Raw genomic sequence first — 12,746 nt, 5'->3', positions numbered from 1 at the left:
ACTCCGGACTTGAGATCTTGTAAAGTCCATTCTTGTGGAAGACTAGGGGCGACATAGCTCAGGAGGTAAGACCGATTGTCTGGCAGTCGGAGGGTTGCCGGTTCAAACCCCGCCCTGGGCATGTCGAAGTGTCCTTGAGCAAGACACCTAACCCCTAACCCCTAACTGCTCTGGCGAATGAGAGGCATCAATTGTAAAGCGCTTTGGATAAAAGCGCTATATAAATGCAGTCCATTTACCATTTACCAAGACCGAAGACTGAACACTTGCAAGCTCACAAGGACAGAGAGAAGGCTGTTATATGTATTTGAGATCCCATGCGTGCTTGTGACGTGTGGTTACGCTACCTGACTGTCACTGTCCTCGGTGTATTCTAGTTTCTTTCACAAAGGCTGCTTTACATTGGTTTGGGGGTATAGTTTTATTTAAATTGTAAACTGGCGTTAATTGTAGGCTACTTAAAATATGAAAGTGAACAAAACGTCTCTTTTATCCTCTTCTCTAGCTAGTTAATACATATCGGTTGCTTAATTCGCAATTGCTTTCTATACTAACAAAAATCTACCTAGCGATTTCAGCAACAAGGGCAGGCTTGGCTAACTTGATGCAGCCAACCAAGCATCAACAAGTTAGCCGAGCCATTCTAATCATTTAAAATTGCTCTCTGTATCAACTAACAACTTCAAGTCAGAATTTGCTACAGCACACAACTCCGCTTGCCTCTGTTGATGCACCCCTCGCTACAACAGAGGCTAGTACTGGCTACGAGCCGATACTTACTCAAAGAAGCTGTATTTAAATGAGTTAAAATGCAGCTATTTTCTCGCCTCATTTTCGTTCTTGGAAGATTTTAGTCACATTTATTAGTGAAATGAAAACTAAAGAAGTTTCATTTGGGTCAGCTAACACGTAATACTATCCTCTGGCTATGAGTTGGTCTCTAAGATAACAGATGAAACTCTGAATTACAGCTGAATTAAATGTTTTTAGTTATATGCTGTATGGTTAAAATGAGCTGAAATACAGTTATTATAACATATTTCTCAAATCATTATCATTCTTAGAAATATTTTCTTAATATTTATTAGTGAGATGAGAAAACAAAAAAATAATTGTGAAATTGGCCCATCTCGTCCATAGTTCAGTGGTCTCGTCTGCGATTGTGCAATGAATGCTGGGATATTTGTATTGTCAAGTTCATACAAGTTACCAACCGACGCATCCTCGGTAAAATGGGCGTGTCAAGAACACTTCCGGGAATTTTAACTGTTCTTGTCTGTCCTGCACAGGCTCAGATGCTGGACCTGGCCTGCCTCCTGCTCTTTCACCACGGCTCTAAACCCTCCGTTTCTTCTCTTTCTCCTCCTCCCATCTCTATTTCTCTCTCTCTCGTTAAAATCTCTTTCTCCTCCTCCCATCTCTATTTCTCTCTCTCATTAAAATCTCTTTCTCCTCCTCCCATCTCTCTTTGTCTCTCTTGTTAAAATCTTTTACTGTCACCAATCCTGTCACCACCCTCTCTATCCCTCCCTCCCTCCCCCGTTCCACTCAGTGTGGCGTCTGTGTTGTGTTGTGCGGTCAGAGCTGTTAATAAACTCTGGAGCCTCTGCCTCTGACTCACTGCCTTCACCCAAAGCACCCCCCCCTCTGTAACACTGTAACACTGATGCCCTATTTGCACACTGTAACACTGATTCCCTCTCTGTAACACTGATCCCCTCTCTGTAACACTGATACCCTCCCTGTAACAATGTAACACTGATCCTCTCTCTGCACACTTTAACACTGATCCCCTCTCTGTAACACTGATCCCCTCTCTGTAACACTGTAACCCTGATCCCCTCTCTGTAACACTGATCCCTTCTCTGCACACTGTAACCCTGATCCCCTCTCTGTAACACTGATCCCCTCTCTGCACACTGTAACACTGATCCCCTCTCTGTAACACTGTAACCCTGATCCCCTCTCTGTAACACTGATCCCCTCTCTGCACACTGTAACACTGATCCCCTACCTGTAACACTGATCCCTTCTCTGTAACACTGATTCCTGCTCTGCACAGTGTAACACTGATCCCCTCTCTGTAACACTGTAACAATGATCCCCTCTCTGTAACACTGTAACCCTGATCCCCTCTCTGTAACACTGTAACCCTGATCCCCTACCTGTAACACTGATCCTCTCTCTGCACACTGTAACCCTGATCCCCTCTTTGTAACACTGTAACAATGATCCCCTCTCTGTAACACTATAACACTGATCCCCTCTCTGTAACACTGTAACACTGATCCCCTCTCTGCACACTGTAACACTGATCCCCTCTCTGTAATACTGTAACAATGATCCCCTCTCTGTAACACTGTAACACTGATCCCCTCTCTGCACACTGTAACACTGATCCCCTCTCTGTAACACTGTAACACTGATCCCCTCTCTGCACACTTTAACACTGATCCCCTCTCTGTAACACCGTAACACTGATCCCCTTTCTGTAACACTTTAACACTGATCCCCTCTCTGCACACTATAACACTGATCCCCTCTCTGTAACACTGTAACACTGATCCCCTCTCTGCACACTATAACACTGATCCCCTCTCTGCACACTATACCACTGATCCCCTCTCTGTAACACTGATCCCCTCTCTGCACACTGTAACACTGATCCCCTCTCTGTAACACTGTAACACTGATCCCCTCTCTGCACACTTTAACACTGATCCCCTCTCTGTAACACCGTAACACTGATCCCCTTTCTGTAACACTTTAACACTGATCCCCTCTATGCACACTGTAACACTGATCCCATCTCACTCCCTCTCTCCCTCCCCTCCCCCCCTCTCTCTCTCTCTCCTTCCCCCCTCTCTCTCCCTCTGACTCTCTCTCTCTTCCCCTCTCTCCTTCTCTCCATCTCTCCCTCTCTCTCTATCTCTCCCCCCCGCTCTCCCTGCCCACTGTGACAGCACTGTGCCAAAGCAGGACACACAGCCAGGCTCACAGCTGGTCCCCAGCTGCACACAAAGGCTGGGGTTTGGAAATCAATGAAGGAGAAAGAAGAAAAGGGGAAACAAGTTTCAATAAATTGGCACTTGAAAAGAGGCAGGAAAATGAGAACTAGAGAGAGTGAGAGAAAGAGAAAAAAGAGGGCGAGAGACAGAGAGAGAGAGAAAGAGTGACAGAGAGAAAAAGATTGAGAAAGAACGAGGGAGAGAAAAAGAAAGAGAGAGACAGGGACAGAGAAAGCAGGAGAGATAAAACAGAGATGGGAAGAAAGAACAACAGATTTTCACTTAGTTCAGTAAATTTACGCAAATCCGTTTCATGTTGGAGCAAAAAACTAATCGCAGTTTGCAAGTGTTTGTCACTTTTATGGTTGAAAACTGACCTTAACCAGCTTGATTTTTTACTCTTATAACTTTTGCACGTAGCTCACCACTTCCTGCTCATACTTTTTCCAAGAGCCAGTAACACTGTGTCACCATGTGTCCTGGAATCGCATTCTCATGCATGTTACATGTATGTTACACATTCCTGCTGCTACTGCTGTGTGTGCGTGCGTGTGTGTGCATGTGTGTGCGTGTGTGTGTGTGCATGCGTGTGTGGGTGTGTGTGCATGTGTGTGCATATGTGTGTGTGTGTGTATGTGTGTACCTGGGTGCATGAATTTAGTTTGGGAAAGATAACACAGATTGATCATATTTAAAGACAGTGGCCTTCCAAAGGTCAGATGGCAGACTTCTCTCAAGCTACAGTAATCAACAATTTTTCAGATTAATCTGTGCAGCCTTCCTAATTCTCTTTGTTCCCCTGAAGACGTATCCCGTCCATGTCCTCATGTGTCACGAATCGACTTGCTGCCTGCGATCTGCCAGCAATGAAAAGCAATAATTTCTCCGCTTCTCTAAAGATCTGCGAACATGGAGCTTTTTATTCGAGGGACAGACTCGCTATTAATCAACGCTGCGTTTTTGGAGAAAAATGAAAGACGGTTCGCTTTCTCTGTTGGGACAGGAGTTCCAATCTCACCCCTTTCTTGTCTCCCCCGCGCGCGCCAAGTTCGCTCCGTTTCATCTGAGCCCGCGGGCGGACGCGGCGGCGTCCTGCGTCCAGCGCGCTGGCGTTCTCGCCCCCGCTAACGCGCGCGCGGCGCACGGAATCCAGCGGGGAGGCGGTGGGGGGGTGGGGGGGCGGAGAGGAACGCGTGAAACAGCGGGGGGGAAAGACCCGTGTCGCCGCGTGACGGGTCGCTCTTCCAAACCCGCTCTCAGATACGCTTTCGCTTCGCTGCACCTCTCCCTGTTTCATCCGGGGTCCGGCCCTCTCGAAAATACGCCGCGCGCCCCTATTAGAGAACCGCGCTCGGTGGAACGCGCGCGTTGCCAAGAACCGTTTGGCACTCTGACGGCCGCGCTCTCCGTCGGTTCCATCTGCATCGCATATGTGTACACACACCAGAGGGAAAACACACGACGCAGGGACGAGTTAGCGTTAGCATTAGTCCTTTCACCGTGGTTCAGTTTCAGTCACAGTCAGCGCCGAACGCGGTTCTGGATCAGAGGCATTCGATAAGAGTGATTCAGCTCAAACAACAGAGACTTAAAACGCGCTCTATCACAGTAAAAATGCCAATCCATCGGGGGTGGAGAGACACTGAACAATTCGCTATGTATATCTGAAACACAACTTTAAATATTCGGTTCAATCTGAAAGCTCTCCTGCAGTTCCCTGAGCTCTCTCAACAAACACACAATCACATGACTAAACACTGAATTTTTGTTCAGAGCATTTGGTGAAAAATAGATGTTCCTTTTAAAGTTGTCAGTGACCTGCAGGAACTTTATTTTATTTAAATAAAATTAAATACATATAAAAAAGTATTTAAAGTTATTATTTGGCTCAGGTCTGTTTGTTTGTTGTGGGTTACATTTACATAATTTTAGATGTTATGGAATTTGGTTTAATATTCAATTAATACACTTGGTGTTATTTAACTGTTCATATTTCCGAGTTATAGCCAATCCCTTCATAATTTGTTATATAAAAAAGTCAAAAATTCTCAGTGTTAAATAAATTTCAACAGTTTCCCTGAGTCCAGTCGAGACCACATGTACTCCATAGAGTTAAAATGTGTGTTCATTTCACATTGACATTTCGCTCTATAGGCCCAGTAAATTTACATGCACTTGATGCATTCATTTTATTTCCATTGTTAAATCAACTCGATCAGAATTTATATTCAGAAGATACGGACCAAATGTACTCTGCTGGACTTCATGCACCCTGATATTACATAATTCGAGTTGTTTCTACACCGGACATTTTGCTGCTCCAGTGCTGATGCTTTTAATGTGAGTGTGGTCGCTGGTCGTGAAAGCACAGGTGTTGAGTTGCATGTCATAATAAAGCAATGGGTTTCACTGTGGGGACAGGGTTTGTGGGGACAGGATCAGGGGGGACAGGGTCAGGGGGGACAGGGTTTGTGGGGACAGGGTCAGGGGGGACAGGGTTTGTGGGGACAGGGTCAGGGGGGACAGGGTCTGGGGGGATGGGGTTTGTGGGGACAGGGTTTGTGGGGACAGGATCAGGGGGGACAGGGTCAGGGGGGACAGGGTTTGTGGGGACAGGGTCAGGGGGGACAGGGTTTGTGGGGACAGGGTCAGGGGGGACAGGGTCTGGGGGGATGGGGTTTGTGGGGACAGGGTCTAGGGGGACGGGGTCTGGGGAGACAGGGTCTGGGGGGACAGGGTGTGGGGGGATGGGGTTTGTGGGGACAGGGTCTGGGGGGATGGGGTTTGTGGGGACAGGGTCTGAGGGGATGGGGTCTGTGGTGTGGTGCTGAATTCCAGCCATGCCAGGGCCAAAGTGTTGTTTGGGGCTGGGGGCTGCCCACCATTGAGCCAATCTCAATAGGACACCCCCAGACCGCTGCCCTCCTGTGCCAACAGCTCGGCCCCTCCAGAAACACAGCAACGATTCGGACGCACGCTCATCTCTGAGCTCCGCTCAGCCGAAAAACAAATATGCTGAATATCGGGCTGAACAAAAACATGCTCATTTTTTTAAAAAGGGCCCACTTCACAGATCTGGAGGGTGCGCCCCGTCTTCTGTCACAGTCATGCAGACGCCGACGCACCGCACTCCTGAACAGGCTTCCGGTTCACAGAGGAAGTTCACAGTTTGCTCCCATCCCTTAAACGTGTAGACTTTCTTCAGATTAAGGGGGGAGGGGAGGGGGGGGGGGCTGGGTGGCAGGGTGGAGATCGCTGGGGGCATGGGGCATGGGGCTATGGGGCAGGGTGGGGATCATTGAGGGTCAGGGGCATGGGGCTGGGTGGCAGGGTGGAGATCGCAGGGGGCATGGGGCTGGGTGGCAGGGTGGAGATCGCTGGGGGTCAGGGGCATGGGGCTGTGTGGCTGGGTGGAGATCGCTGGGGGCATGGGGCAGGGTGGAGAACGCTGGGGGCATGGGGCAGGGTGGCTGGGTGGAGATCGCTGGGGGCATGGGGCAGGGTGGAGATCGCTGGGGGCATGGGGCTTTGTGGCAGGGTGGAGATCGCTGGGGGTCAGGGGCATGGGGCTATGTGTCAGGGTGGAGATCGCAGGGTGTGAAGAGTTCTCGGGTCTAATGCAGTCAGGACCCCACACCAAGGACACTGAAATGAGGAAGTGCTTTTAGCCCTGAGGTCGCTGCTATGCATGCATCTCCTTATGACGTGAAGCTAAAGTTTGCACGATTTTAAGACTCGGGGTAAAAGATCTGCATTGCTCATTACTTTAAAAAAGCGTATTCTGACTTTTAAGTCCCGTTTCAATCACCTTTAATTCTTTTTCACTCCAGGTGAGAATGGACCAAGGTGCTGAACAGTTTTTACAGTTAAGTTTTTTTGTATTGAGCATGCATATGTGCGTGTGTAAGCATGCTTGTTGTGTATGCATCTGTGTGTGTGTGTGTGTGTGTGTGTGTGTGTGCGTGTTAGTGCATGTGTTGGCTGCCCTCATAACCCTTGAGCTTCACAGCCGTCTGTTCCCCGCCAGAGTTTATTAACACTGACAGTGATATCCAAACTGAGAGTACTTAAGCACTTGCTATTGGTTGTCCAAGTGTTTGGGAACAGAAAAAACAAGTGTTCTGGATGTTCATCCCTGAAGCGTCACATTACCATAGCATCCCAGACACCACCGTGGTAATAAGCAACAGGTTCAGTTGAAAAAATAAATAAACAAATAAAATATTAGAAAATGAAATAAAATAACACTAAAAGAAACAAAAAAACCTAGTTGTTTTGTTTTTCACGCCAGCAGAAATAATAGAACGGATGCGTTTACACTGCAGTGTTCAGTGTGTTCTGGTGCGGCTCCCTGTTATTCTGCCCGTGCTGGAATCGTAAGCTCGGCTGCAGACGAACCGTTGTACTGAAAACGTTTCGGGGAAGTAAATGCGTCCATTGCGGCATCAAACCTGTCCGTCATGAATCTGTGATCACAGAACGCGCAGATCGTAGGCCTAGGCCTTTTTCTTTACAGGTGGCGAGGTATTGACTCAAAGTGGTCCTCAAACTGAGACGGTCAAGTTTCACACTGTAGCAGTAGAAACGTTTTAGAAGTGCAGGCTGTATGCTAAACCAGGAGTGTCCTCGATATTGGCAACTGTGTGAAATTCGCATTTCACACATTTCTAAGGCGCCTGGAGTGTGCAGGCTCGCGCTCATTTCTTGAAAGTACTTCTCGGTTAAGCTATAAAAATAGTGTCCCCTCAGTGTTTTTACATCTAGAAGTTAATTTCACAGCCAATGTCAATAATGTCGAATGGTGCAGTTCACAAATAATTATCTCTTTACCTCTGCTAATTTGGCAGCACTGTTCTAAGTTTTCCTTAGAAAAATGTAACGAGGCCATAACTGTAGTCCTGACGCTCAATGTATTATTTATGGGTGGATTATTGGTAATTAGTTTCCCCAAACACTTTCTGAAGGTAGCCCATAAGGCTTGAGTTTGGCACCGTCTCCTTCTACTCTATATTACACAAAGTAATATTCTCTAACACGAATAAAAACAAATGCACGGTCGGCCTATTCTCCAAAGCAGACATGTTTTTTTAGTGTTTTGGTCGCAACTGGTGTTTTTAAAAGTCTTAGTACGAATGATAATTAATTAGAATTATTTAAATCTGGAGACGGATTAAGAGGAATAGCACTCGCCATCGTTTAAGATGTTATGGAAAACATAAGTTTAATTACAGGTTTTAATAAAAAAATAATGAAGTTGTGCTGACTGTGTGAGGTGAGCGGCCGTATCCTTTTCAAGACAGACACCCTCCTGTTACACAGAATAATAACGTCAATATTATTAATAAACTTGAAATGTAGTCATTTTGCATTTCCCCTCGTCTGCTAATGCGGTGATAAGAAATCTATCGCCATTTTCAGTTCCGATAAGACGACAAACCAATGAATTTCCCACGCATTCTTCTGTCTTTGCGTGGCCTTTAATAAAGACACGCAGCCTACTCACTATAAAGTATTTAAATTGTGAGCATGTGGAAAGTTGCTCACGGTGCGTGGAAACGCCACACATTATCACAAAGTCCATCTTTCATAACAGCAAAACTGCAATCTTCAAACCACTTTCGTGTTCATTTGCATCAGCCAATCTAAGGTTCCGGTAAACTAAGCTACGTATTGAACCGTTATTTATAAACGTTGGTGTTCTGATCAATTTTTTAAAATAATTATTTTCACAGAAGCTTTTCACGAGCAGCAACAATTATGCTACTTCTGCAAACAAACACCCGCACATGGGCACAACTTCGTAAAATTCAGAATCGCTCCTTGTACAACACTTAAGCAACGAGACTTAAAGTGCACGGGGCACGTGCTGATGAGAAAACGTCAAAACAGTTTGTGCTAAACATGCCTTTAAAAAACAACTTGGTTTAGAAACAGAGAGCAATCTCGTCGGATCATTAAATTTCTTTCTACGGTTCCTTTATTACTTTCATAACGGAGAGAGAAGCCGCGCAGTTGCTTACCTTGGTTCCTCCTCGGGTTCGCCTGTTTCCGTCTCTTTCCGCGGCTCTCCTCGGCCATCCCGCCGACGGTGGTATTTGTCCGTGAATAAAGGTGCTCGTCTCGGCTGCTTGGGTAAGAGGAGATACTGTGAAGGTGCTCCACATCGCCGTTGCCCGCAGCGGGTGTCTGGGAGAGTCCTGCCGAAACCCCGCGTCGCCGAGCGGGTGGAGATGTGATGTCATCAGAGGCAGGTCCTGTCCGTTACACCAGGCCGTCCGAGGGCGAGACCTGGACCACTGACTCCAGTCAGCGCGTGAACTATTTGCTTTCGTGAGTTTTGGCGAAATCGGTTAAATCGTTATAACTTCTGACGTTTTAACTACGATGTTGATATTCCCATTGAATATGGGTCCCGTATGAAAAAAGACGCTTTCTACTTATTTTTAGATTAGATTTAAATCGCTCTTTATCCCAAGGGAAGGTGTATATGTAGCTGGGAGTGGGAACAAATGATTTAACTTGGGTTAAAGGCTAATTTGTTGTTGTGTAAACTGGTCTTGTATTTTGTACTAGTATATCAATGTGCACAGAAATGTAATGCTATTATTTACTCAAATTCATTTGGATCGATTTCTGCATCTTTGCTGTAGTTCATTGTAGATACTGTCATACTTTTACAGTTTGTAATGCTGTATTTGTAAGAGATTTTCAAAAGTCTAATGGCCACAAATCAGCTTTTTTTTAATTTTTTTTTTTACTACTTTACTACTATTTTACTTTATTATTGATGGATTTAATTCTGATTCGTTGTTTCTATTTAAATTTCTGTATTTAAAGATTTCAAATTTCACAACTGTTTTACATTGCTCCCCATTTCTGGAATCACAACAGTGAACATAATTACAATATTGGACGTAATCATGCATATTCAAACTTCACTGGTAAATAAAGACGTAGATGTATGGGCAAGTATTTGAGAGCACAAGGGAGACTCTTGGAACTTGAGGACTTGTTGGATACGCATCGCACCTGTGTTAGAAAGCTCCGTGGTGGAGCCCCCCGCCCCGCGACCCATTCTCTCCTCGATCGCAGTAGGAAGTGCTGAATTGTCCCGTCTTTTGTGCGAGTGATTGAGTTCTAATCTGTTTTGCAACTCAACAAAAAACATCCGCAAAAACACTAACACACCATTACGGAACCCCTACCACGACATTCTAACGCATGGAATCCCACCACCTCTTCAACCTATCCTTCGTTAGCAGGACAATGTTAAGAAGCAGAATCTGATATTTTGATAGTTTGAAATGCGCCCTTAAACGCATTTGTCCGTTTGTCAGGATTTTCGTTAAGATTATAAGTAGTAGCAGTAGCGATCTAATTATAAAAACAGCAGCAACAACAACAACAACAACAATAATAATAATAATAATAATAATTATAATAATAACCGTAGCGACAGCTAGGGGACAAATATGAAGTTATAAGAAATCGCAAGTTTTTTTATTTAGAGTAATGCATTATGTGCATCCTAAAGTAAATATTAAATCACTGTAAATCACTTCGGATTGTATTTTTAAAAATATACATATTTGGCTGCCAGTTCAGTTCGACTTCAATTAGGACCCAGTGGATTGCGCATCATCCCAAACCATGTTCACTGTTAGTGAAATCAAACGAGTTTGAAGGCATGCATTCGCCCATCTCCTCTGTGGGTACGGTTACTCATTGTTTTAGGAAAAATTGCGTAATGACGCGCTGTGTGGATATCCAGTACGGCGTTAATTGGCACCATAAACTCTGACTTTGATTTGAAGAAAGGCTGTAAGGAGGGGTGAGTGGCGTGGGGGCTATCGTTAGCAATTTGCAATCATAACTTTTTTGTTTATTTTGCGAAAAGTTAACAAACAAGCCGACTTGTATAAATATGAAGAAAGGTGAGCGCAACTCGAGTGTAATTGCAATTAAATTTGTGGTTCTCATTCATTTGTATTGCATTCCAACGTAGACAGATTGTTTTGTGACTCATTCGCATGTGGTACTTTTCTGTGGCATCTCTTCAGGAAATCTACGAAGACACAGAGGGGAGAAACATCCCATTCGGGATGTTTCTTGATGGTGGTTGTTGTTCTGTTTTGCTTTTGCTCAGAGGAATTTCCTTCATTGATCTTATTCACCGGCATCCGTTATTCTTTTAACGCTTCGCTGATCTCGCTCATGTCATCTAAACTGCTCAGTAGTCGAGATGGTCTGCACATCTCACACCCTATTCGGTTTCATTTAAAAATGCGTAATGCCACCATTACATTACTGGCACTGCAAATAATTCAGCTTCTACACAGCACACATACAGTATTAAATAAACTGAAAAGTCTCGGACTTGCTGCATATTTTGCTGTGTAGCAATGCCACTTCGAACACCACCACTGCTACTTAAACAGCAGCACTGTTTCTGCTGCTCCGGCTAATAAAATAGCCCTAATAGAGAGGCGGATGGCGCTAATAACAGTGAAAGGCTCATCAGCAGTCTCATATGACGTGCTAAAATATATTCTTTGAAAGAGGCAAGCCCAGGTGCTCATGGGTAGGCAACAGAGGGACAGAAGGGTCACGGGCTCTTTGTGCGGAAGGGTGAGGATGGTGCAATAAACTGGAGTCCAGCTGTGGGTCAGTGGTGTGTGTGTGTGTGTGTGTGTGTGTGTGTGTGAGTGTGTGTGTCTGTGTGTGTGTGTGTGTGTGTGTGTGTGTGTGTGTGTGTCTGTGTGTGTGTGTGTGTGTGTGTGTGTGTGTGTGTGTGTGTGTGTGTGTGTCTGTGTGTGTGTGTGTGTGTGTGTCTGTGTGTGTGTGTGTGTGTGTGAGAGAGAGAGAGAGTCTGTTTGTGTGTGTGTGTGTGTGTGTATGTACATGTCTGTGTGTGTGTGTGTGCATGTGTGTATGCATGTATATGTTTGGAGGGAGGGGGTGGGTTGGTGCACAGAATTCACCATGATATTCTCAGGAGTGTGTGTGTGTGAGAGAGAGAGTGTGTGTGTGTGTGTGTGTGCACATGTGTTTGTGTGTGTGAGAGAGAGAGTGTGTGTGTGTGCGTGCATGTGTTTGTGTGTGTGTGAGAGTGTTTGTGTGTGTGTGAGTGAGAGAAAGTGTGTGCGTGTGTGTGCATGTATTTGTGCGTGTGAGAAAGAGTGCGTGTGTGTGCGTGTGCACATGTGTTTGTGTGTGTGTGAGAGAGAGGAGTGTGTGTGTGCATGTGTTTTTGTGTGTGTGTGTTTGTGTGTGTGTGAGTGAGAGAAAGTGTGTGCGTGTGTGTGCATGTATTTGTGCGTGTGAGAAAGAGTGTGTGTGTGTGCGTGTGCACATGTGTTTTTGTGTGTGTGAGAGAGAGGAGTGTGTGTGTGTGTGCATGTGTTTTTGTGTGTGTGTGTGAGTGTTTGTGTGTATGTGATAGAGCAAGTGTGTGTGTGTGTGCGTATGCACATGTGTTTGTGTGTGTGTGAGAGAGAGTGTGTGTGTGTGTTTGGGGTTATATGTGTTGAATTATTTGTTAGAATTTCATTTCATGCTTGGGTGGCATGCTGGTCATCTTTTTAAATCAATTGTAAGAACAATGGTGTTCTCGCTTTCTCCATTTCTGTGCTGGTTTTCGAACACTTTCCAAACATTACCAGAGACGTCTTAAATCTGTGTGTGTGTGTGTGCATGTGCGCGCGCGCTTGTGGGTGCACATGTTTGTGATTTTGTGTA

At 45.4% G+C, this 12,746-nt stretch overlaps 1 protein-coding gene across 1 annotated transcript in view; it reads right to left on the bottom strand.

Annotated features, from left to right (window-relative positions):
- The window catches only part of LOC118211351 (zinc finger E-box-binding homeobox 2-like), a 58,478-nt gene extending 49,276 nt beyond the window's left edge, over window positions 1–9,202 (bottom strand). The window contains exon 1 of the mRNA XM_035388507.1: window positions 9,029–9,202. Coding sequence (XP_035244398.1) covers window positions 9,029–9,086 — 58 coding nt within the window. The 5' untranslated portion in view covers window positions 9,087–9,202. The remainder of the gene's footprint in view (window positions 1–9,028) is intronic.
- Window positions 9,203–12,746: the final 3,544 nt, after the last annotated feature.

The sequence above is a fragment of the Anguilla anguilla genome, chromosome 13 (assembly GCF_013347855.1).
Source record: "Anguilla anguilla isolate fAngAng1 chromosome 13, fAngAng1.pri, whole genome shotgun sequence".
NCBI classification, from domain to species: domain Eukaryota; kingdom Metazoa; phylum Chordata; class Actinopteri; order Anguilliformes; family Anguillidae; genus Anguilla; species Anguilla anguilla.
The sequence above is the reverse complement of the archived record's forward strand: the minus strand, read 5'-3'. Positions and strand labels throughout refer to the sequence as shown.